The following is a 20,269-nucleotide window of genomic DNA, read 5'->3' as shown; positions in this document are numbered from 1 at the left end:
ACACCTCGTTCCAAGTTACTTACTATACGGATTGCACAAGCCCTCCTTCCAGGTTCCATATTATTGTTCCTGGTGTAATCCCCCAAGTCATTTCCGAGGCATTGGAGGCGGGAATATGAATTTGAAGCCCTATTACTACCTGGCCGGAGTGATGGCGAGCGAGGTCACAAGGGCAGAGGTCCCTTGTGCGTTAAGTTTTGCGGCCAGGCCTGCAGACCCTTTTGCCCTGTCAATAATGCCGTCCTCGAGTCTTCCCCCCCCACCGCCCCCGAGCAGCGAATGCGCAATCAGCCATCACATCCCAATTGCGCACCTTTCAGTGCACGTCTCCCCCCACTGCACAGCATGCCCTCGCGTAAACATTCCATGCGGCTGAGAATGCCCCAACGGAGGCGCACCATCTCGATATGGTGTCCAAGGATACGCAGCAGGGCGTTCCTCCACTTTCTTGCAGCTTCTCCCGTTCCAGACGCCAAATGCTATAAAACGGGGGTCCTTCCCATCCCTCCCCGATTCTTCTTTCCAGCATATTTTCATTGCAAAAACTCCAACCAGCCTACCCAAAACTCTTCCAAAACTCTCATCTGTCCCTAGCCCCACATCTATTCCACCCCACGCAACCCAATTCCAGATCAACAACCCTACTCACCCTTGCATTCGTCGTCGTCCTCCCAAGTCGACGATCAAACATCAAGAGCACGAAAGCGCACTCGAACTCCACGGGCACATCTCTCTTTGCCCACCAACCCTTCGACTGGAGATCCATCTTCACTCGAACCCCGCGTCAACCAAAATATAACCAAAAAGCCACGTTTCGGCAACCCTCTCCAACCACGCCTCACCCACCACATCCCCCAATAACCTTCACAATAAGTCGCCAAAGATGCCTGCAATCGCCCCCCTCTCAGCCCCCTCCAGCGTGCTCTCAGCCTTGAAGGGCCTGCTGCATGGCAAGCCCACCCCCGTGCCCACCAAGGCGCGCATCGTGCCCGCGTTCAACCAGGAGGCCGACGAGGCGCGCTGGAACATGGTTGAGAAACTGCTTAAGGATGATTTTGAGAACCATCATGTGGAGGTGTTGAACCAGCATACGAAGAGTTACCAGCCGAATTATATTGCGCATTCGCTTTTGTCGCTTTATAAGGTCAATGGTGAGTTTTTGAGTGCGGTTTCTGCTACGAACGGATGGGTCCCGATGCGATATTGCATATAACGCTAATAATATGGATTTTCGTTTACCTCCGCACAGCCTCCGAGACCATTCTCAAAGAGCGTTACGACCTGGAAAGCAAGATGCTCACCCCCGTCGGGCCCTCCATCACCGAAATCAACGCCAACAACTGGAAAGACTTCCTCGGCAAAGGCCAATCCCACTACGCCGACTACGCCTCCTTCTTCCTCTCCGAGATCCACGCCAAAGGCATCGAACCCACCGTCTCCACCTACCTCCCGACCCTCATCGCCGGTCTCGGCGGCGACTGCTTCCACCCCCTCGTCCACCTCGGTCTTGGCTTGGAATTCCAGCAACCCCTGATCGTGGCGCAAGGTCTTGCCTTCTGGTCGTACACCTACGCCCCGATCGTCGAGACTCTCCCCGCCGTGCTCACCGACCAGTACGAAACGGCGAACATCATCGAGATCCTGCAAGATGCGCGCGAAGACACCCGCTTCGACCCGGACCAGATCCAGAAGAACTGGGGCGCGATCGACTACCACAAACGTGTCCGCAAGGCCATCTCCTCCCAGCTCGGCGCCAACCTCGCGGAACTCGTCGCGGAATGGAAGGTCGAGGATACCGAGCAGAGCGTCCAATCCGCGCTGGAGGAGCTCGTCGACGCCACCGTCCTTTCGTCCGCGACCACATGCCACCCCTACCCGCAACAGCTCGACTTTCCCTTAACCCACGCCCTGATCGCCGCCGCCTCGCTCAACCACACCCTCCCCCACATCCCCGAGGCGAAAGACAAGGCCCACCTCCTCCGCCGCTTCCTCCTCGCCTTCCTCGCCCTGTACGTCTCCCAGGGCCGCCCCACCCTCCACCCCGACCGCCTCGAGGCCGTGTACGCCGACTCGATCGAGGACGGGGAAACCAACGCCAACCTCTCCACCTCCCCGCTGGGCTCGCCCACCCTCCCCAACACCCCGCAGCTGATGGCGCGCGAATGGTACGCGCTCGCGGGCGCCCCCGCCCACGTCGACGACGACGTCCACGTGATGGAGGTCGTGGCAGCCCTGCGCGGGTGGGAGGCCGCGTTCGGGGCCAAGAACGGGCTGTACATCAAAGCGGCCAAGGTCGTGCGCAGCGTCGTCAAGACGGGCAGCGGCGAGGAGTGGGAGTTTAGAGGCGCGGGATACCCGCCGGCTTCGTCGTTTGCGCTGGAGGAGGAGGAGTAGATTTAGAGGAAATTTTCAATGTTCGCCGCACCCACCCACACATTTTAAACCCTCCCTTCCTCGTTGTACTTTTGGGAGATGGGGGCGCTAGAATCTTTTCGTTCCTTTGGGGGATAGTCAAGAAGCTGGGCTTTGCTTGATTGGTTTTTTTTGTTGGGTTGGGAGGAAAGGGCTACTCATACCCGCCCGCCCTCTGCCTTTTTTTTTTGCTTTTTTGATAATGTTCGGGCTCCTTTCTCAGCGTATCGAACGAAATGCATAAAAATGGAATGTTTTTGGAAAACCTTTGGCCTCATTCTGCTTTTTGCTGAGCGTTGATGGTGCCCGGACTGAGACGGGAAGTTGGTCTCGTGTGCGTCCCGTTTCACAGGTCCTGTCAACGCCTTTTGATCAGTGAGCAAACCTTGGCATCGCCATCTGAAGACAGCGCCGGTCGTTTGGCAAGAAACATGTAGCGGCAACCGTGTAAATTAAAGTTGTCCAAATTTGTACAGATATTCCTCCGGTCGAATCCAACGAAAACTCCTCCCCACTCCCCCGACGCCTTACGCGAAAATATGCCCCACTTCCTCGGAAAAACAAATGAGATGAAAGAGGGCCCATCAATGCCTCACCGCACAAAAAACCTACACGAAATCTACACCAAGAAGAACCCCAACACGCCCCTAACCGCGGGCCTCAGCGCCTTCGGATGATGCCCATACGCCGACAACAAGTACCCCATCCCCAGCCCAAACAACGGCACCTCGGCCCCCGGCACCTTCCACCCCGGCCCGTACTTTGTCAAACTCCACCACACGCTCTCAATCGCCTTGGGGACCACATACAGCATCATCTCCCTCCTCCTGCTCTTGCGCTCGATGAAGATGGATGTTCCGGAGAGCATGGCGCCGAGCGTGGGGCCGAGGTACGAGTCGTCGTTTGTGATATTCCGCACGGCGCAGATGGGCAGCCAGACGAAATCGATGAAGGTGGCGAGGAAGGTGGCTGAGCGGACGGCGCCGAGCGCGATTCGCCAGATGGTTTCCGCGGCCTTCGTGGGGTGGGTGAAGCGGTGGCGGTGGAAAATGAGCGCGGGGAGGAGGTGCACGGGGATGTAGATCCTCAGGGCGTCCCAGAAGCCGAACCACCAGACGTGGTAGAGGTGGCGGATGCAGCCTTCGATGCCGCCGTGGACGACTGTGCAGGGGATTTGGCCGTTGGCGGGGTCGCCGGAGGCGAAGGGGAGGCCGAGGGAGACGGCGTAGTCGCCGAGGAGGTTGGCGTGGCCCGTGTCGCGGCCGTAGACCATTTCGCCGCGGGAGAGGAGGCGGACGGCTTCGAGCGGGCGGACGTCGAGGCGGGACATTTTGCTGATCCATTTGGTGTAGTCGCGGGGGAGGGCCTCTTGGCTGGCGATAGAAGCACTACGATCAGTATTGGGAGATGACGTACCGCAAGCTCATGAGGGCGCTCTGCATGGCTGCCCCCCGTATTCAGAATCCCACTACTCACGTGTAGAACCAACAAAACATGATCCTAGCACAAGCCAAGATGAAAATGGCCGAATCCGCATTTCCAACCAGGCTCAGGGGCACCTTCCGCTTCTTCAACCCATCGGTGATCCAAGTCTTCTGGAACGACGCAAACGAATCCAGCGCCCTCACGAGGGTGACGATCGCAAAATCGGCCCTTTTCGCTTTAGGGATGATGAGCAGCGATAACCCGCTAGAGATGGCTGCCGCGATAAAGCTCGGGTTGATGATCTTTATGGCGGGCGGGACAGTTGTTGTTTTGGCTGATGTGACGTCTTTCACCAGCCCTCCGTTCTCCAGATCATGCTTGTCGTCATCGATAGTAACCTCCTTCCCACTTTTCACGGCGTTCCTGGCGTACATGTATCTGACAAGCATGTCGGCAACCCTATCCAACGCCTTGAATCCCCCAATAAGCGCCAAAAAGAACCACGGCATCCTTGCGCGGGGACTCTTCTCCAAAAGCACTCGGACGATTTTGACGACGGTATCCCTCAAATCGAACTTGTTGAAACCCTTCCGGAAACATTTCAAGATGATCCCCACGATGCTGGGCACCGCCGCCGTCGCGTAGCCCGTAAGCCAGGCTTTCAGAGCCGAGAGGAGGATCCTGCGGGCTGTGTCGGCAGGCGCGGCCGCTAACGCGTATTTCAATGGCGAGGTGGGTTCAGAGGGTCGACGTCCGCCGGCGGTGCCCGCGCGTTCCACCTGCTGCTTTTCTATGCCCATTGTTGAGGAGGATGCGGAGGGGGTGGGTAGCCCGTTGGGCGTTTTGCGGGTTGGGCTGGTGGGGGGCGGTGGGGAGCTGGAATTCCCAGACGAGGTTTGAACTTTAAAATCCTGAGATGATCGCACGGCTCACTTTGTCGGTGCGAGAGAACTCACCTGCCCTCCTCTGCGGGAATGGACATTGTTGCTCAAACCGGGGGGAATATATCCAAGAGACGGACGATGGGGTATGCCTGCCTGCCCAGACGCTCCGTGCTGAAGCGCAAGCCGTCCGAACGCAAGCTCTCCTTTATGTTTTCCTTTCCGCGGAACGACCGTTTTCCTCAGTTCTCAGTGGGAAGTTGGGAACTGCGGGGGCTGGGTATAAAAAAAGAAGACGGGGCCCTGGGCGGATAGCATGCTGGGCACAAAGCTTCTCAACATATGATATGATACCGAGTGCGTCTGTGTGCGCTGGGTTGGTTGCATGGGATGGAAGGGATGCCCATGGGGGGGGGGGGGTCATTGCGGTGTTCGTGGAAGTTGTGCTTTTGATTAGGGCGGCTAATGCAAGGGGGGCCATTCCGGCGCCCTTCTGAATCGATTCCCCCGCGGAGTCGCTGCGAACGAACGAGGGAACGCGCGCTGGTTGGTTCCTCGTGGTCGCGACTCGCCACCCACCCCCCCCCATTCCAACTTGTTCAAAACGTGAACCGTGTAACTAACGCAACTACCTGGTGATGAGCAGCCATCGCACGCGTTGCGCAGTCCCTCGATGCATTATGTAAGCACGCGACCTCCTGTCATTCGTTCTCTCCCCTCTCCCCACTCTCCCCTGTCCCATCTACGATATTCATCATGCTTGGAAAATAATGGTTTACGTCCAGATAATATCTAGCAAAATCTCACCAAGAAAGCATCCTTCGTCCGTTAGCAGCGAATAGAGCAAGAACTTCTGCTTTTCTCGCTCGTCGTCCAGTTCGCCCGCCATGTCCGCCGCACGTCCAAAAAGTCAGGCAGCCACCATCACACCACAAACCCCGTCCTCCCAATCCCATCCGGCTGGTGGCCTCAACAAGCCTCCGAGCACCGCTGGCAGCCGAGAAAGTATCAGCAATGCTCATACGCCCTCCCTTCCTCCCACCGCCGCACCCAAAGCCAGTGGTGCCGGTGGTGATCTAGTGAACAAATCTGAGCATGGATCTATGAATGCTCTTGCGCAGCCTTCTGCGGGGGGAGGGACAAATACTACAGTAACATTGAATGTGAAGGTTGCATCGGCGAGGAACATCAAGGGTGCCAAGGGAGAGAAAGTCAGCTCGTTTGTAAGGATCCAGCTGGCGGACTTTGATTTTGTCGATGTGAGTAGGCAACCGGCAGATGGGGTGATCAATCCGATTCCATCAGTCAATGTGGAACATCCAACTTATCACAAATAGCAATCTTCCATAGTCGCCGGTGGTCCCGGACAACCCAAACCCACAATATGACTTTACTTGGGAACAGACATTCAATGTGAATGAAGCCCTCATCGACACCTTCTTCAACAAAAAGCTCTCCTTCACCCTCTTCGAATCCCTTCCCAAAGAAAAAACCGCCATCCTCGGCGACTGCGCCCTCAGCATGGCCCCGCACTTTCTCAAATACACCCCCCGCGACCCCTCCACCCCGGACACACCCCCACCAGCGCCTCCACTCACCTTCCAGCAAACCCAACCCATCACTTACACCAACACCCGTCTGCTCGGCAAAGACGCGGACGACCCGGCGAGGATTGGACCGGATTTCGAGATTGTTGTGGGGATTAGCAGGCCGTTGATTGCGCCGGAGGTGGTGGAGCAGGGGACTTTTTTGGCTTTGAAGGTGAATGATGTGGCGCCGGTGCCCGAGGAATGGAGTACAAAGGAGGGAAACGAGAAGGATTTGAACTCCAGTGAGTGTGGGGGAGGCCGCGGGGATGGGATACGGGCGCGGATTGGGTATGCCATGTGGACTTACGAATACCCGTAGATATCTACTCCTACGCCCTGAATTTCTACCTGCCGGCCGAGAGTGTCCAGGAGCGGCCGATATCAATCGCATGTGGAACCCTCGTCATGTCCGATTCACCCATCGCCACAGGTAAGAAAACTCCATTGCCCGCATATCTTCCAAGATCCATCGAGCTAAAAGCCCCTCATTGCAAACCACCCCCCAGACCCATCCCAAACAACCCCACAACCCATCCTCCTCCCCAAACCCAGCACAGCCGCCATCCCAACCCCCACATCCACCACCGGCGACCCGCAGCCCACCGCAGACACCACCGAATCCATCCTCCCACCCGCGGACACCACCGACCCCACCGCCCCCGCCCCGGCGCTCGCGGTGATAGGCGAGCCAGTCAAGAAAGTGTCGTGGGGAGCGTGTGGGACGTATACCATCTGGGTGCCCCCGCAGGCGGTGGTGAGGTTACGGGAGAAGATTGTGCGGAAGGAGGCTGTTGAGGTTGAGGTAAGAGGAACAATTTTCATCCCCCCCCCCCCCCCCCCCCACACACAAAACCCCACCCCAAAGGCCCCCACCACACACACCCAGCTAACTTATATGATCACCCAACAGTTCACACGAACCCTCCACCCCCGTTTCGCCCACCTCCCCGACACCTCCTGCGCCAAGTACCGCGGCCGCGCAACCCTCGACCTGTCCTGCCTGCTCTTCCCGCGCGTCATTGGTGTGCGCGGGCGGTGGCCGGTGGATGTCGTGCTCCCCGATGTGCAGCCGACGCCGGGGACCGCGGACGGGTTTAAGGGGAGTAGTGTTGGGTTGGATGTGCCGCCTCATGGAGGGACGACGACGGCAGGCCCGGGGGGGAAGAAGAGGAGGGATGAGGGTAAGTTGTGAGGAGGGTTGTTTCTCAGTTGATGTATTGCTGGGGGATGTACCGCTGATGGGTTGGGATGGGTTTAGCTGCTAGTGCGAACTTCTACAAGACGCTCGGAACGACGTTGGGCTTGGAGCTGTTGTTGGAGAAACCTCTCCTCGACAAAAAGAAGTTGCAGCCGGTACCGTACACTCCCTGCCCTGCACCGCCTCCCCCTCCCTCTATCGTATCTAACCCTACCACCCTCACCCCCCCAGATAACAAAACACGTCTCCGACTTCATCCCTCCCCGCACGATCCCCGCCGACCTCCTCTTCACCAAACGGTCCGCCCGCGCCGACGAGGACTACACAGCGCAACTACAAAAAGTGGTTCGGAAGCTCGTGTGGGAGTATGAGGCGCAGATGGGGGCGGATAAGGACACGGGCGACGACCAAGCGGATGAAGCACAGAGAAGGAAGAAGTTTTTCTGGCATCTGAATCGTAGCGGCGCGTATTTTGAGTTCAAGGAGGGGGTCAAAGGCGCGGTGGTTGAGGTTGTTCGGGAGGTGAGGTGATTCCTCTGACTGCATCAACGGGGGGAGGAGCAAAAAGCAAAACCCCACTCATGGCGCTTATCATACTCCCACGACCCACCAGCGCTTCAAACGCAAATCCCCCTTCGCAACCCCCTCCGAACTCCACCTCTTCATGTCCGAGCTCTACGTGCACCTCACCGAGAAGATGCACACGGTCATCAACGCCCTGTTCCAGTCCCCGCAGTCCTTCACCTCCCCCACCAGCAAACCCGCCGAAGAGTTCCAATTACTGAAAACCTGGGCAGCCGACGCGGAGGCGGATGGATGGACCGAGGGGGCTGAGAAGTGGCATAAGGAGCGGGTGGTGAGGTTTGAGGACAGTACGCAGGCTTGGTGGGTTTTGATTTGGAAAAACAATTGGGGGTGGGTGTGGGGGTGGGGGAAGTGGGATTGATATTTTCTTTTCTAGGTTTGATTATGGCTGTTTTTGTATGCGGCGGGGGATGCCGGGGAAGGGGGAGGAGTGTTTTAGGGAGATCCTGGGGAGGAATGAGAGGCATATTCCGAGGTATTGTTTTTCCTCCCGCGGTTGTTCATTGGTTGTTCATGAAGGACGGATCAGACTGACTTTTTTTGTTCAAAGCTTGTTAGCCTACGGCTCCTTCTGCTGCGTCAACGAACGGTTCGAAGAATCCCGCGTGTTCCTCGTCACCGCCCTCGAGTTGCAGCCGAAACTGGCTATGGTGTCTACTATCTTGGTAAGAGGTCTCGTCCAAGACATTTGGGTTGTCGCGTAGGGTGTTCTGACCTTTTGATTTGTAGGGATTGCTGTATGATATTTTGGGCGAGGAAGAAGAGTCGGAGATTCATATTACTGAGGCGCAGAAGTTGCATAAGCTGGCTACTGCTGGTGAGACTAGGATTAATCTCTTATGTGTTTTGGATAGCGGGAAGATGGGCGAGAGGGGAGTCCTTATACTTTTCGGTTAATCGTGCAGGCCAACCCGACGCACCATCCACTTTCATCACCGCCGCCGAATTCCTCATCCACTGCCAAGCCGGGCAGATGGCCGAGCGGGCATTATCACAGGTAAAAGCCCCCCCATCTCCCGCTCCATTTCCCCAAAAACCCCCCCAGCAAAGATCTGACACCAAAATCATAGGAGATCCTCCAACCAAACGCCTCACGCATCAAACCGCACCTCCTCCTGCACCAGCTCGAGCTCCAGCGCGGGAACCAGAAACTCGCTGAGGAGCATTTGGTGGATGCGTTGGAGGTGCGGCAGGATGATCCGGATGTATGGACGGCGTTGGGTAAGGACGCGTTTTCGATACCAGCGAGGATTGATGGTGGTATTTACGGTGTGCTTTGTTCTTTGGATTGGGACAGGACATTTCCAGTACCTGCAGAAGCAGTGGGACGCGGCGAAGGGGAGCTACGAGACGGTTCTTACTTTGTCTCAAGGTATGTCACCCATTACGACGCACATCATCATATGCTATGCAGTGAAAACTGACATCTGCCTCCTCTCCCTGCAGAACCCGCTTCAATCGCGCTAGTCTACACACGTCTCGGCAGCCTCTACCTCCGTCAATACCATCACCAAATCGCCCACCACACCACACCTCAGTCCTCAGACAAACACACCACATCCCCCATCCCGGCGCAAGCATCAACCATCGCCCGCCTCGCAAAGAGCATGTATCTACGCGCCTGCGCATCAAGCGCGAACGCGGCGTCTTGGTTGGGCGTGGGGAAGGCGTGTATTGCAGCGGAGGAGTGGGAGGAGGCTGAGGATGCTTTGGCGGTGAGAGTTTGTGTTTGCGAATGCGTTTCCAAACGGGCAAGTAGGGGTTATATTTATGATTTTTTTTGTTCCAGGAAGCGAATGTGCTGAATAACCGTCATTCGGATGTATGGGCGTACCTGGCGCTTCTCAACCTGCGTCGTGGACGCGAGTATGAAGGGAATCAGTGTATTGCGCAGGCGCTAAGGTTGGGTGTTCGGGATGCTGTTGTTCTCAGGTACCTCTCCGTGTGGCATCATGTAAAAACATCGGTTCCATTTCATTCACACCCCCACCATCCACAGGGAAGTGAGCACGGCACTAGTCGCCCTGAACCAGCGCAACGCTGCCATTGAATGCCTGCGTCTTTGTCTTGAGATTGAGCCTCAGGACGTGGCGACGAGGACGACGTTTACGCGCTTGTTGGATGAGGCGCCGGGGTCTGAGACTTCTTTGTTTGGGAAGGCTGGGCATGGGCAGCAGATACCTTTGGCTGTATGAGGGACCTGGCCTTACTGTAAATAGATGTTTGGGATGTTTGATCAGGCTTTTGCGATTGCCTGAATGGAATAAGCGAAAGGGAGGAGTATTTACAATCCACATTTGAAATCCGCCCATAACCCTGTTTCTTGCCACCGTTGGGGGACGCTGGGGACGCGTGCAGAACGCGTTGTTGCTTTGACGAGAGCGCCGCAGCCAGGCAGGGAGGGCAGGCCGAGAGACAAGCTGCTGCGGTCCAACTCGTTCGCTCGCAACAGTCAACCACAGCCCTCAGACTACCTCTTTGCCATACTCAAAACGCAACAAAATGACAAACACAGAGGTATGCTACACTGCTTCTCCGTACTCTTCTTGGTGCTATTGAGCTCACTTCTGGGTTCATTTATAGCGTCACCTCATTTTCGGAGCCAAAGGCTGGATCGCCGGTCTGCTCGCTGAGCTCCTCCAAAAGCAAGGCAAGGAAGTCAAGGGTGTCACCATCCGTCTGGAGGACAGGGAGGCTGTGTTGAAGTAAGGCCTCTGCCGTAGTCCCATTGGCCCCTTCAATTGGCTGACCAATTCCTTTAGGGAGCTCGACGAATACAAGCCCACCCGAGTCTACAACTGCGCTGGTGTGACTGGCCGCCCCAATGTGGACTGGTGAGTATGGAGGTTTCTGAACTGGACGACTACGCCGTCGGTTGTGTGTTGACATCGTCGTGCGATTTATAGGTGCGAGGACAACAAAGAGGCCACCATCCGTAGCAACGTTATTGGAACCCTCAACCTCGCCGACGCCACGTTCTTGCGTGGGATCCACATGACCAACTTTGCCACCGGATGCATCTACACCTACGACGAGAAACACCAGTTCCATGGTGTTGGCTTCACTGAGGAGGATGAGCCAAACTTCACTGGATCGTACTACTCTTACACCAAGGGTCTTGTCGAGAAGGTGAGGAATGCAGTGTGGCCAAGGGGATTGTGCGATCTGCGTTTTCGAGTTGTGTACTGACACGGTCTCCTACATAGATCATCAAGCAATACTCCAATGTCCTCACATTGCGTCTCCGTATGCCCGTGTCTGACGACCTCAACCCCAGGAACTTCGTCACCAAGATCACCAAGTAAGTCTCCAGAATGCAGAACGTCACCGTCTGAAACTATTCTTTTCTGATCCGCCCGACCTTTGTTTCTGCAGGTACGAGCGCGTAGTCGACATCCCCAACTCCAACACCATCCTCTACGACCTCCTCCCCGCCGCCCTCGCCATGGCCGAAGCGAAACTCACCGGCGTGTACAACTTCACCAACCCCGGCGCCATCTCCCACAACGAGGTCCTCGCCGCGTACAAGAAGCACGTTGACCCCAACTTTGCATGGAAGAACTTCTCGCTGGAGGAGCAGGCGAAGGTCATCAAGGCGGGAAGGAGTAACTGTGAGCTGGACACGACAAAGCTGACCACCGCGTTGGCCAAACTTGGCGTAAAGGTCCCTGAAGTGCATGAGGCATATGATCTGTGCTTCCAGCGCATGGCTAAGCACTTGAAGGACGGTACGGCGCACTCTTGGTAGATGTAGAGGCGGGGGGACTCCAACGACAGTACTCTAGCTTTTTGTATTTACCCTATCGAAGGTTATGCCGTATGCCGCTTCCAATGGACATCGGAAGCTGTGGGCGTGAACTATTACTGTATAATGTGCGATGTCCGAAACCGCGGCAATGTCAGAACCAGATGCGGCGTCCAATCAAGGGCGTCACGTGGTTGAGGCTCCTGCTCCTCCCTTCTTCGCTCCCTCCAACAAACCTCAGTAAAACGTACAGTCAGTGGACAAAAAGCTGTGTGCACCCCATATGGATTTCAATGACCGTTTCACAAAGCGCACCGCGCGTTTTGGAGCCGCAAGCTTGAGTATTGAAGCCAGCGACGAAGCCGTGATGGCGAAATGCACGCCAACATCTTCACCACCTCAGCTATGGGGAAACCTCTCACACCACAAAAAAGGGCAGCCATAGTTGCCCTCCATATAGCAGGCAAGACGACATCTGAAATTGCAAGGCAGGAGCACGTTCACAGGAATACTGTGAGGAACACTATTAAGAGGTTTGCGAACGAGAGTGCCACTGCACCAACCGCCTATCAATCGAAGAAGCCGTAATCGCAGCCAATGGGGGGACAACTAGGTATTAGCGAAATTCAGATCTAGATCCATTCATTTAGGTCAGGTTTCGCAATGCCCCAAGATTAAGGATGATGAGTTGATGTCGCGCAACGCGCGTCAGACACTGACTTAATCTGGCATGCACACAGCTTTATGTCCACTGACTGTACATACTTCGCTAGCACCAAAACTCCCGTTATCAATAGAGCAAGCGGCAGCACGCACGGTGAGTGGGCTTCCGGCAACTGATTTTCGTCGATTAAATGCCTTATTGTTATTTTGTAAGGCTTTTCCAAAGCAATGCAGGCGCAACCAAGCAAACAGGACCTCAAAGACCTCGAACGAAGGAGCGCCGCAGAGTTGCAAGATATACTCTTTAAGAGCACGAAGTTCGACAGAAACCGTCCGCTGCGCACTCTACAGGACGAATGGTTACGTCTGAACTACTCTTCACCTTCCGCCCCGAAATCACGGACCACATCGAAACTCTCCATGCCCAAGACCCATTCATCTCAAACTACCGACGCCTAGTTGTACAGCTTTTCCATAATCAGGATTGTATTTTCAATCATCGAAGCGATCCTTTCGAAGCTTTGGCAGGGTTTGCAGAACGTTTATACAGCTTCCCGACATCGCGGCGATATGGTGGTTACCGGTTCATCCTTTTGCGGGTGTTTGGTGGTGGCCAACCGCGGTTGCTGGAGCACTTTCATATAATATGGTTTGGACAACATGAGGAATATGATGCGCTGTTCGTGAGAATGGTAGAAGGATGGCAGCGCTGGTGGAATATGCAAACAGCATGTTGGAGGTGTGCGAGCCACCGCCCGAAATGGATGAATATACGATGCTGGTGTCCTCTCCACTGTCCAGCTCCTCTTCGCGTTCCATTGTCAAGTTCAATCTTCAAACGGCCCTCATACGTTACGTCCAAACAATGCTCACGGCCGGTCTTTCCGGAAACGATCACTTCAGAAGCGGGCAGCACCACGACAAGTGGACCTTTCTCCGAAAGCGCCAGCCTTCTTCAGCGGATACAATCACCTCAGAATCGTCCCGACACTCCTCAACAACCTCCCTCTCGCTCCGCCATCCAAACCATGTCTCACAACCAGCAAAGGGCGAACGACCATCGAATGCTGGCCTCCCAACCCACTTTGCAGACGATGACCGTCTCTCCAGACGCACGTCAGGCACCTCTATATCCCACCACAGCATAGACGCGCCGCTCAGGACAACCCCCGCAAGCCCGCCACCAAAAGTCGACTGGACCGCCCTCTTAGATCTCGTCTCCGAGCCAACGTCCGTCCGCGACATCATAGCAAGCGACGAGCTCCTAAAAGCGGTGATACGCGGTATGACGAGCCTGAACGTGCAGAAAGCTCGCGCGAGTGAGGGAGGGCTCGCCGATCTGCTTACCGCGTTGGCTGTCGCGGAGGGGATGCTGGATACGTTTCGTGTGCCGTTTGGGGGCGCTGATGGGGATGTTGTGAGGAATATGCAGGTGTTTTTGAGGGCGTTGCTGGGGTGGCTTGCGAATATGCTAAGGGAGGGGGTTGCGACTGGGATGGGGAAGGTTGTTGTGCAGACGCTGCAGACGTACAATAGTACGATATCGATGCTTCTGATGGCGGAAGAGGGTGATGGAGCTGAGAAAGCTTTGATGCACGTTCCGAAGTCGAGCGGCGCGAGACAAAGTCAGGCATCACCCTCGCCGTACCCGATGGCATGGACTCTTCTACGCCTAATCGCCCAGACGTTCCTACCACAACTTCTTCGCTTGCTCAAACAAACGGGCCTGATTGCGGCCAAGTCAATGAACACGTTCAATTCCGTTCTTCGTTTAATGAACACCTGCACGGCGACGGTCCGAGCGGACTACTTAGACGACATTCTCAATCTGGGGATCATGGCTGATCTGATAGATCTTTGGACGGTCGAAGGAGCCGATGTCGAGAGCTTTGCATCGATCTACCTGGGTCTGCTGAATCTCGTCACGCTGCAACTCGGCGAGACGAACAACACCCGCGACGCAGCTCAAACCGGATATCGATGCGTGCAGCTTCGCCGGCAGTTGGTCCAGACGATTGGCGACGCTTTTGTGCAGAGGATCGATAGACAGATTGGACCAGTGGATGATACCGCGCGCGGTCAAGCTACGATGACCGAGTTACTCGAGGAAGTAGGCGATGACCACTTTGACGAGTTCTGCCTCCTAGCCGTTCACCTATGCCAAGGGCACGATACCTTCCGTGATCTCTTCACACAAACAACAGACGTGGTAGCCCGGGCATCGAACATCCTAAGCACCCCTACCTTAGCACACAGCGATGCCGGCGCTCGCGTGGTTCTAGGCATGTTAGAAGTCCTACAACTCCACCCCTCCCTATCCGAATACGCCCTCTCCAGCATGCTAAGCGACGACAACCTCGATTTCTTCGAAACGAAGCAGTCGATCCTGCTCTGTCAGTTGCTGGCGCTGTTGCCTGATCAGGAATTGAGGGATGAGCTTGTCGCGGGGGATTTTTGGGAAGGGGTTTATCAACGAGTTTGGAGGGAGGAGGCGTGGAGTAAGGTTGCAAAGGAGGCGGGTGGGTGGTTGGTGTCCCCTAGCGAGGCGCTGCTAAGGGTTTGCGAACGGACGTTGGGGTGGAATGGGGAGGAGCAGGAGGCGTGTCATCTTCAAAGACGCGTCCTTGAAGACATTCGGATCTTTTGCGACAAACAACACCGGGAAGCTCCCATATTCAGCGTTACTGGGGCTTTGTCGGTGCTTCGAATTCTTTTCTGCTGTTTGGACGAGGCATCACCGCCCACTTCAAAAATGATGAAATATGTTGCATCATTCATCACGCCAGCGCACATCGAAGCTCTGAAGCTCAACTCAACCATCCTCAACAAGGACCCCACAGAATACCAAACGCAAGTCGATGAAATAGCAGAACACGCATTGGCGATTGTTTACACGCACTTTACGCGATTTTCCGAAGACATAAAAACTGTACAAGCCATCCTCGACTCCATCGTATCCGCTTTGGAAAGCCAAACCCTCTCACCATCCACGACAGCATCCGCCATCGGGCTCGCCTCCTACGTCGCCCTGTCTGTTCCACATCAGGGAGGATTGGACGCACTCTCCCCGATTCTGACTCTCACGCCGAAAACCTGGACGCGGCTGCTTATGATCAGCTACAATCCCGCCTCGTCTGATTTTCCGACACGACGGATATCCAGTGCTCTTGCGCTCCTTCATCGGCTCACGCAATTGGCGATGCAGTCATCGTCGTCGCAGTTTGAGAACCGGGTTCATGAGTTGTATGTCTTGACACATCTACCGCCGCTCCTCACCCACCGCGATAGCAGTATCCGTCTCGCTGCATGTGGCGTGGTGGCCGCCCTAAGCACGCTTTCACTTCGCCTGGCACGGCAAGCAGAAAGCGCGGGTATCATTCCACTGTTGATATCCTTATGTGGAGCTGAAGAAGATGATGATGTACGCAAAGACGCATGGGGAGCCCTGACGCTTATTTCGCGGTGGGGGAAGCGGTTACAGGAGGTAGATCTGATCTGGGACGCGATGGTTGATCTGGTTGTGAATAATGGGAGTCATACGGTACTGGCGGTGACGTTGTTGGATTGGTTGTGCAAAGCGCACGAGGGGTCTATGCCGGAGAAAGTGGCTGGGAGGCTTGCTGATGAGGGAGGGGTGGCTGTTATGAGAGCGTTGGCGGAGCGGGATACTGCAGAGGGAAGTCCGATATCGGGAGCCATATCCAACCTGCTCAGTTTCTTCGAAAACGTAACGTAGTTGAATTCAGATAAAATGCGATCCCTTGAAGCAGTGTGCACAGATCGTCCGTCCTACACATCTCGTAACTTTGCCAAAATGACGGTATTCCCCTCTCCTACGCCAGTATAAGCCGTTCGCCTAAGCCCTCAGGGATCCCAGCATTCATGCTACAGATACAAGCGCCTTCAATGTATCCGGCAGGTTCCCTCGGTTTTCCCGTAATGCGCGCTCTGCCTGGAGTCTGGGGATCTGGAACTCGTTCATCTATGTGGAAATAAACAATCAGCAGCGACCAGAGAGGGGAGAAGGGTTAATGGGGAACATACCACTACATCTATGTCCTCCTTGGCAACGACCACCTTTTCGAGCTCCTTTTCGCGCGAGGTCTTTTGTGCCTTTTGCTTGTTGTTGACGTCTGTCAGGAAGTTCATCGCCTATTCAAGTTGCCCAACCGTCTCCAGTTAGCCGCCGCTTCGTCTGTTCTCTGCACCGGCTCTCCATATGCCAAGCTACCTTCCCCAGCTTGTCCTCGTCCACATTATCACCGCCCTCGTCGTCGAAGCCGGACACGTTCTTCATGTCCTTGTTCGCCTGGCCGCGAGTTCCTCCCTGCTCCTGCTCCTCATCGACATCCTCGGCGCCCTCGGGCTTTTCGGCAGGGTCTTGCTTTGGGGTAGCTTTCTTCGACATGATTGCTTTGGAGATGTGCTGCGTTTGCGAACCTTGCTGGACCCTCAGGGCTCGAATGCCAACTCCTTCTTGCTAACGTAAGCGTGCAGCCAATCAGCGACGCGGCATTTTCCAGGCAACGACCCCGGAAGTTCCGTTTCTTCGCACGACGAGCCCCCCTTGCAATTGCAACTTCGTTTCCCACGAACGGTTCGCAGCTCACAGCCCTCCCCTAGCCAAACATGTCTAGCCGCGCAGGTGTCTCCTTTGTTCGTGCCGCTCGTCTGAGAGCGGCGGCCAGCACACGGGTGTCATGTGGTATGTGAACATTTTCTCCGCAGTTCGGTGATCTGTGGACTTCACCATTTTGGCGTGGATACTGACGAACGGATCCGCTCGGTCGCTATCCCCAGCAGCCGCTGTCTCTGCACGGAGATGTCTCAACACCGTAAGTGGGGCGACTTTTTGGGACCTTTTGCACGATTTCTTGAACTCACCAGAGGTTCATTTTACCAGAACTCCCGCTCCATCCTCTCCTCCTCTGCACGCGCAACGCCGGCACACACGTTTGCTCGGCCATCACTGTTTCGTAAGTGTGTTTCATAAAGCCTGCCTTATATCCCGGAAACTTACCCTGTGCGATTGTGCGCTTGGCAGTCCGTTCTATGGCAACTTTCCAACGTGCCAAACCACACGTTAACATCGGAACCATTGGACACGTCGATCACGGAAAGACTACCTTGACCGCGGCGATCACGAAAGGTCCGTTCGAATTATTGATTGGGAAAGGCGTTCATGGTCGTGGCTGACCTGAATGGACTTTGAATAGTTCTGGCCGAGAAGGGAGGAGCAGACTTCAGGGACTACGCTTCCATCGACAAGGCACCGGAAGAGCGAGCTCGTGGTATCACCATTTCCACCACCCACGTCGAATATGAGACAGACACCCGTCACTATGCTCACGTCGACTGTCCCGGACACGCTGATTACATCAAGAACATGATTACTGGAGCCGCACAGATGGTATGGTTCTTGTGAAGAATCTTAGAGCAACGCGGCGGAGGAGCCAACAATCTTCATTTTTGTAGGACGGTGCTATCATCGTCGTCTCTGCTACTGACGGACAGATGCCCCAAACTCGTGAGCACTTGTTGCTCGCTAAGCAAGTCGGCGTGTCGAGGCTTGTGGTCTTCATCAACAAGGTCGATGCTGTCGACGACAAGGAGATGTTGGAACTGGTGAGCTGGAATCGTTCGGCGCAGAATGGGTGGGATCAGCCTCTGATGAAGAGTCGCGTCTGCTAGGTCGAGATGGAGATGAGGGATCTTCTCGGAGAATACGGATACGAGGGAGAGGAAGTGCCGATCATTATGGGATCCGCCCTTTGCGCTCTGGAGGACCGTGAGCCAGAAATCGGAAAGGAGGCTATCTTCAAGCTCATGCAGGCTGTCGATGACTACATTCCCACCCCCGTCCGTGACTTGGAGAAGCCTTTTCTGATGCCCATTGAAGGTGCGTACGGCTTCAGTCGCATATGGCATGTTCCAGGAGGGGGTTACTGATTGCTAGACTCTCCATAGATGTCTTCTCCATCGCTGGTCGTGGAACTGTGACTACCGGAAGCGTCGAGCGTGGCTTCATCACCAAGGGAGCTGATGTTGAGATTATTGGATACGGAGAGACTTTGAAGACCACCATCACTGGTGTCGAGATGTTCCACAAAGGTACGTGAGAATCGTTTTCTGTATGCGACCGAGGTTGTGCTGATGACGAATGAATTCTCTACTCCCAGAACTTGAGCGCGCTGAGGCAGGAGACAACGCCGGTCTCCTTCTCCGTGGTCTGAAGCGTGACCAGCTCCGCCGAGGACAAGTCATCGCCAAGCCAGGCACCATCACCCCCCACAAGAAGTTCCTGACACAAATGTACATCCTCACCAAGGACGAAGGAGGTCGTCACACGCCATTCGTAGAAAACTACAAGCCCCAACTCTACGCCCGCACGATGGACGTGACCGCGTCGCTCCTGTGGCCGGACACCGAGACCGGCCGCAACAACAGGAACGAGGGAAAGATGATCATGCCGGGAGACAACGTGGAGCTGCTCGTTGAGCTCTCATATTCGGTCGCTATTGATGAGGGGCTTCGTTTCACCGTGCGAGAGGGCGGGAAGACGGTTGGAACCGGTGTCGTCACCAAGATCCTCGAATAGATGTTTCGCGCCTTCATAGCAGTAGATAGAATCTGCTGTCGACAGACAGCGTGGATCGCAAGTGGGAAACTCGACGTGGATGTTCCGCGCCGGACTCTTCTTATGGTAGGGTTTGGGTTATGTACACAAGCATATTGGTATTTTTCGCAATGAAAGGATGTAAGAGTGAATCAATGCCAACGCATCTATCGAATTACGCCGAATGGGGAGAAGCCTGGATACAGCGACAGCACATCCGGCTTTCATGCTGTCTTGACGCCCTCATTCTCCACCAAACTTCCCACAAGATCGTATCTAACAAAACAGAAAAGATGTTGAGCCATCAGACCACACCCACACCTACACCCAAGCCTATAACCCCACAGCACTCACTTTGACGCAAACATAGCCGCCCACTCCGCCAGCGCCTCCCTCTCCTCAGCATCCAAATCCTCCAACTTATCAATCAAACCCTCCGAATCCGCCAACATCTCCGCATCAAACCGGTGCTTAGCCAACCCGCGGGACGCATCATGACCCGCGAAATTGGCATATGGACCTCCCGGGCCGTAAAAGTCCTTCCCACGCGTGACATCGTACACTTTTCCGCCTACGCCCATGTATATCTTAGAGTTGTTGGTGCCGTCGAATGCTAGGAGGTCTTTTGGTGTGAAGTCTTTGAGGACGATGGGTTCTGTTGTCGTCCAGCAGTAAGTACTGTATATCTCTCAACGATATAGAAAGAGAACCTCCTTACCAGGTGGCACATATGGGGGTGGTGATCGAGCATTGGACGTGGTGAGGTTCTTGAGGAAGAAGAGGAAGACGATTGCTAGCCCGCAGTTCAGCGGCGTGAGCAGTTCGAAGACGGACATTTTGACGCTGGGCTCCAAGGGGCAGGGTAGGCTTGGCGTACATATACAGTTTACATGCAGGAATCAGAGCAAACACGGCGAGGCAACTGGGGCTTACGGCCACATGGAGGAGCGAGGTGGAACCGTCGTTACACAGCAACACCGGAAAAGTCGACCCCCAATGGGCATCCTGGACATCGGCAAAACGGAGTTACGCAATTGCGACTCCGTGCGGCACGTCCAAAAACGCAGGCTATATAGGGTTCCGTTGCCATTCACATGCCAAGTAGCCGGGCAAACCTTCCAGCGCACCATTACATTTCGGTGCATGGCACTTTGC

At 55.2% G+C, this 20,269-nt stretch overlaps 8 protein-coding genes across 8 annotated transcripts; 5 read left to right on the top strand and 3 right to left on the bottom strand.

The window, feature by feature from the left end:
* Positions 1 to 383: 383 nt before the first annotated feature.
* EV422DRAFT_528085 (uncharacterized protein) lies at positions 384 to 2,677 on the top strand. The gene is made up of 2 exons (XM_053070256.1): positions 384 to 1,151; positions 1,250 to 2,677. The coding sequence occupies exons 1-2, from the start codon at positions 884 to 886 to the stop codon at positions 2,392 to 2,394; spliced, it is 1,413 nt and encodes a 470-aa protein (XP_052925987.1). The 5' UTR covers positions 384 to 883; the 3' UTR covers positions 2,395 to 2,677.
* Positions 2,678 to 2,839: 162 nt separating this feature from the next.
* EV422DRAFT_528084 (uncharacterized protein) lies at positions 2,840 to 4,816 on the bottom strand. The gene is made up of 2 exons (XM_053070255.1): positions 3,889 to 4,816; positions 2,840 to 3,785 (listed from the first exon to the last, which is right to left on the bottom strand). Exons 1-2 carry the CDS (start codon positions 4,635 to 4,637, stop codon positions 3,032 to 3,034), a joined length of 1,503 nt encoding a protein of 500 aa, XP_052925986.1. The 5' UTR covers positions 4,638 to 4,816; the 3' UTR covers positions 2,840 to 3,031.
* Positions 4,817 to 5,482: 666 nt separating this feature from the next.
* EV422DRAFT_528079 (uncharacterized protein) lies at positions 5,483 to 10,396 on the top strand. Its single transcript, XM_053070254.1, has 17 exons — positions 5,483 to 5,977; positions 6,069 to 6,549; positions 6,627 to 6,737; positions 6,814 to 7,109; positions 7,218 to 7,488; positions 7,566 to 7,660; positions 7,737 to 8,027; positions 8,119 to 8,390; positions 8,467 to 8,565; positions 8,641 to 8,755; positions 8,820 to 8,907; positions 8,996 to 9,087; positions 9,161 to 9,311; positions 9,388 to 9,462; positions 9,537 to 9,805; positions 9,880 to 10,022; positions 10,090 to 10,396. Exons 1-17 carry the CDS (start codon positions 5,606 to 5,608, stop codon positions 10,283 to 10,285), a joined length of 3,417 nt encoding a protein of 1,138 aa, XP_052925985.1. The 5' UTR covers positions 5,483 to 5,605; the 3' UTR covers positions 10,286 to 10,396.
* Positions 10,397 to 10,432: 36 nt separating this feature from the next.
* On the top strand, positions 10,433 to 12,106 carry EV422DRAFT_573781 (uncharacterized protein). The gene is made up of 6 exons (XM_053073177.1): positions 10,433 to 10,607; positions 10,674 to 10,795; positions 10,853 to 10,924; positions 10,997 to 11,219; positions 11,297 to 11,391; positions 11,466 to 12,106. Exons 1-6 carry the CDS (start codon positions 10,593 to 10,595, stop codon positions 11,836 to 11,838), a joined length of 900 nt encoding a protein of 299 aa, XP_052925984.1. The 5' UTR covers positions 10,433 to 10,592; the 3' UTR covers positions 11,839 to 12,106.
* Positions 12,107 to 13,078: 972 nt separating this feature from the next.
* EV422DRAFT_41882 (uncharacterized protein) lies at positions 13,079 to 16,528 on the top strand. The gene has a single exon (XM_053067086.1). It carries the CDS (start codon positions 13,199 to 13,201, stop codon positions 16,232 to 16,234), a length of 3,036 nt encoding a protein of 1,011 aa, XP_052925983.1. The 5' UTR covers positions 13,079 to 13,198; the 3' UTR covers positions 16,235 to 16,528.
* Positions 16,252 to 17,019, bottom strand: EV422DRAFT_528070 (CG9922-like protein). The gene is made up of 3 exons (XM_053070253.1): positions 16,730 to 17,019; positions 16,543 to 16,650; positions 16,252 to 16,480 (listed from the first exon to the last, which is right to left on the bottom strand). Exons 1-3 carry the CDS (start codon positions 16,904 to 16,906, stop codon positions 16,379 to 16,381), a joined length of 387 nt encoding a protein of 128 aa, XP_052925982.1. The 5' UTR covers positions 16,907 to 17,019; the 3' UTR covers positions 16,252 to 16,378.
* A 531-nt stretch (positions 17,020 to 17,550) lies between these two features.
* EV422DRAFT_495787 (P-loop containing nucleoside triphosphate hydrolase protein) lies at positions 17,551 to 19,096 on the top strand (the record flags this gene model as incomplete). Its single annotated transcript, XM_053067827.1, has 6 exons — positions 17,551 to 17,647; positions 17,715 to 17,908; positions 17,974 to 18,123; positions 18,190 to 18,397; positions 18,466 to 18,609; positions 18,678 to 19,096. 6 exons carry the CDS (start codon positions 17,551 to 17,553, stop codon positions 19,094 to 19,096), a joined length of 1,212 nt encoding a protein of 403 aa, XP_052925981.1.
* A 242-nt stretch (positions 19,097 to 19,338) lies between these two features.
* EV422DRAFT_567154 (cytochrome b5) lies at positions 19,339 to 19,950 on the bottom strand (the record flags this gene model as incomplete). The annotated part of the gene is made up of 3 exons (XM_053072509.1): positions 19,339 to 19,390; positions 19,469 to 19,769; positions 19,833 to 19,950. The coding sequence occupies 3 exons, from the start codon at positions 19,948 to 19,950 to the stop codon at positions 19,339 to 19,341; spliced, it is 471 nt and encodes a 156-aa protein (XP_052925980.1).
* Positions 19,951 to 20,269: the final 319 nt, after the last annotated feature.

This window comes from Fimicolochytrium jonesii (genome assembly GCF_025526975.1).
Source record: "Fimicolochytrium jonesii strain JEL569 chromosome Unknown EV422scaffold_10, whole genome shotgun sequence".
Lineage (NCBI taxonomy): Eukaryota > Fungi > Chytridiomycota > Chytridiomycetes > Spizellomycetales > Powellomycetaceae > Fimicolochytrium > Fimicolochytrium jonesii.
Note: the sequence above shows the minus strand (reverse complement) of the source record. Positions and strands in the feature narration are given on the sequence as shown.

Excerpts from the sequence above, each read along its gene's own strand:
- EV422DRAFT_528085 (XM_053070256.1), top strand. The coding sequence starts at position 884 with ATGCCTGCAATCGCCCCCCTCTCAGCCCCCTCCAGCGTGCTCTCAGCC. Across the intron at positions 1,152-1,249 it reads GTCGCTTTATAAGGTCAATG|CCTCCGAGACCATTCTCAAA; the intron begins GTGAGTTTTTGA and ends ACCTCCGCACAG.
- EV422DRAFT_528084 (XM_053070255.1), bottom strand. The coding sequence starts at position 4,637 with ATGGGCATAGAAAAGCAGCAGGTGGAACGCGCGGGCACCGCCGGCGGA. Across the intron at positions 3,786-3,888 it reads ATGTTTTGTTGGTTCTACAC|CCAAGAGGCCCTCCCCCGCG; the intron begins GTGAGTAGTGGG and ends TTCTATCGCCAG.
- EV422DRAFT_528079 (XM_053070254.1), top strand. The coding sequence starts at position 5,606 with ATGTCCGCCGCACGTCCAAAAAGTCAGGCAGCCACCATCACACCACAA. Across the intron at positions 5,978-6,068 it reads CGGACTTTGATTTTGTCGAT|TCGCCGGTGGTCCCGGACAA; the intron begins GTGAGTAGGCAA and ends AATCTTCCATAG. Across the intron at positions 10,023-10,089 it reads CGGGATGCTGTTGTTCTCAG|GGAAGTGAGCACGGCACTAG; the intron begins GTACCTCTCCGT and ends CACCATCCACAG.
- EV422DRAFT_573781 (XM_053073177.1), top strand. Across the intron at positions 10,796-10,852 it reads GACAGGGAGGCTGTGTTGAA|GGAGCTCGACGAATACAAGC; the intron begins GTAAGGCCTCTG and ends CAATTCCTTTAG. Across the intron at positions 11,220-11,296 it reads CCAAGGGTCTTGTCGAGAAG|ATCATCAAGCAATACTCCAA; the intron begins GTGAGGAATGCA and ends TCTCCTACATAG.
- EV422DRAFT_41882 (XM_053067086.1), top strand. The coding sequence starts at position 13,199 with ATGGCAGCGCTGGTGGAATATGCAAACAGCATGTTGGAGGTGTGCGAG.
- EV422DRAFT_528070 (XM_053070253.1), bottom strand. The coding sequence starts at position 16,906 with ATGTCGAAGAAAGCTACCCCAAAGCAAGACCCTGCCGAAAAGCCCGAG. Across the intron at positions 16,651-16,729 it reads ACGAGGACAAGCTGGGGAAG|GCGATGAACTTCCTGACAGA; the intron begins GTAGCTTGGCAT and ends CAACTTGAATAG. Across the intron at positions 16,481-16,542 it reads AGGAGGACATAGATGTAGTG|ATGAACGAGTTCCAGATCCC; the intron begins GTATGTTCCCCA and ends ATTTCCACATAG.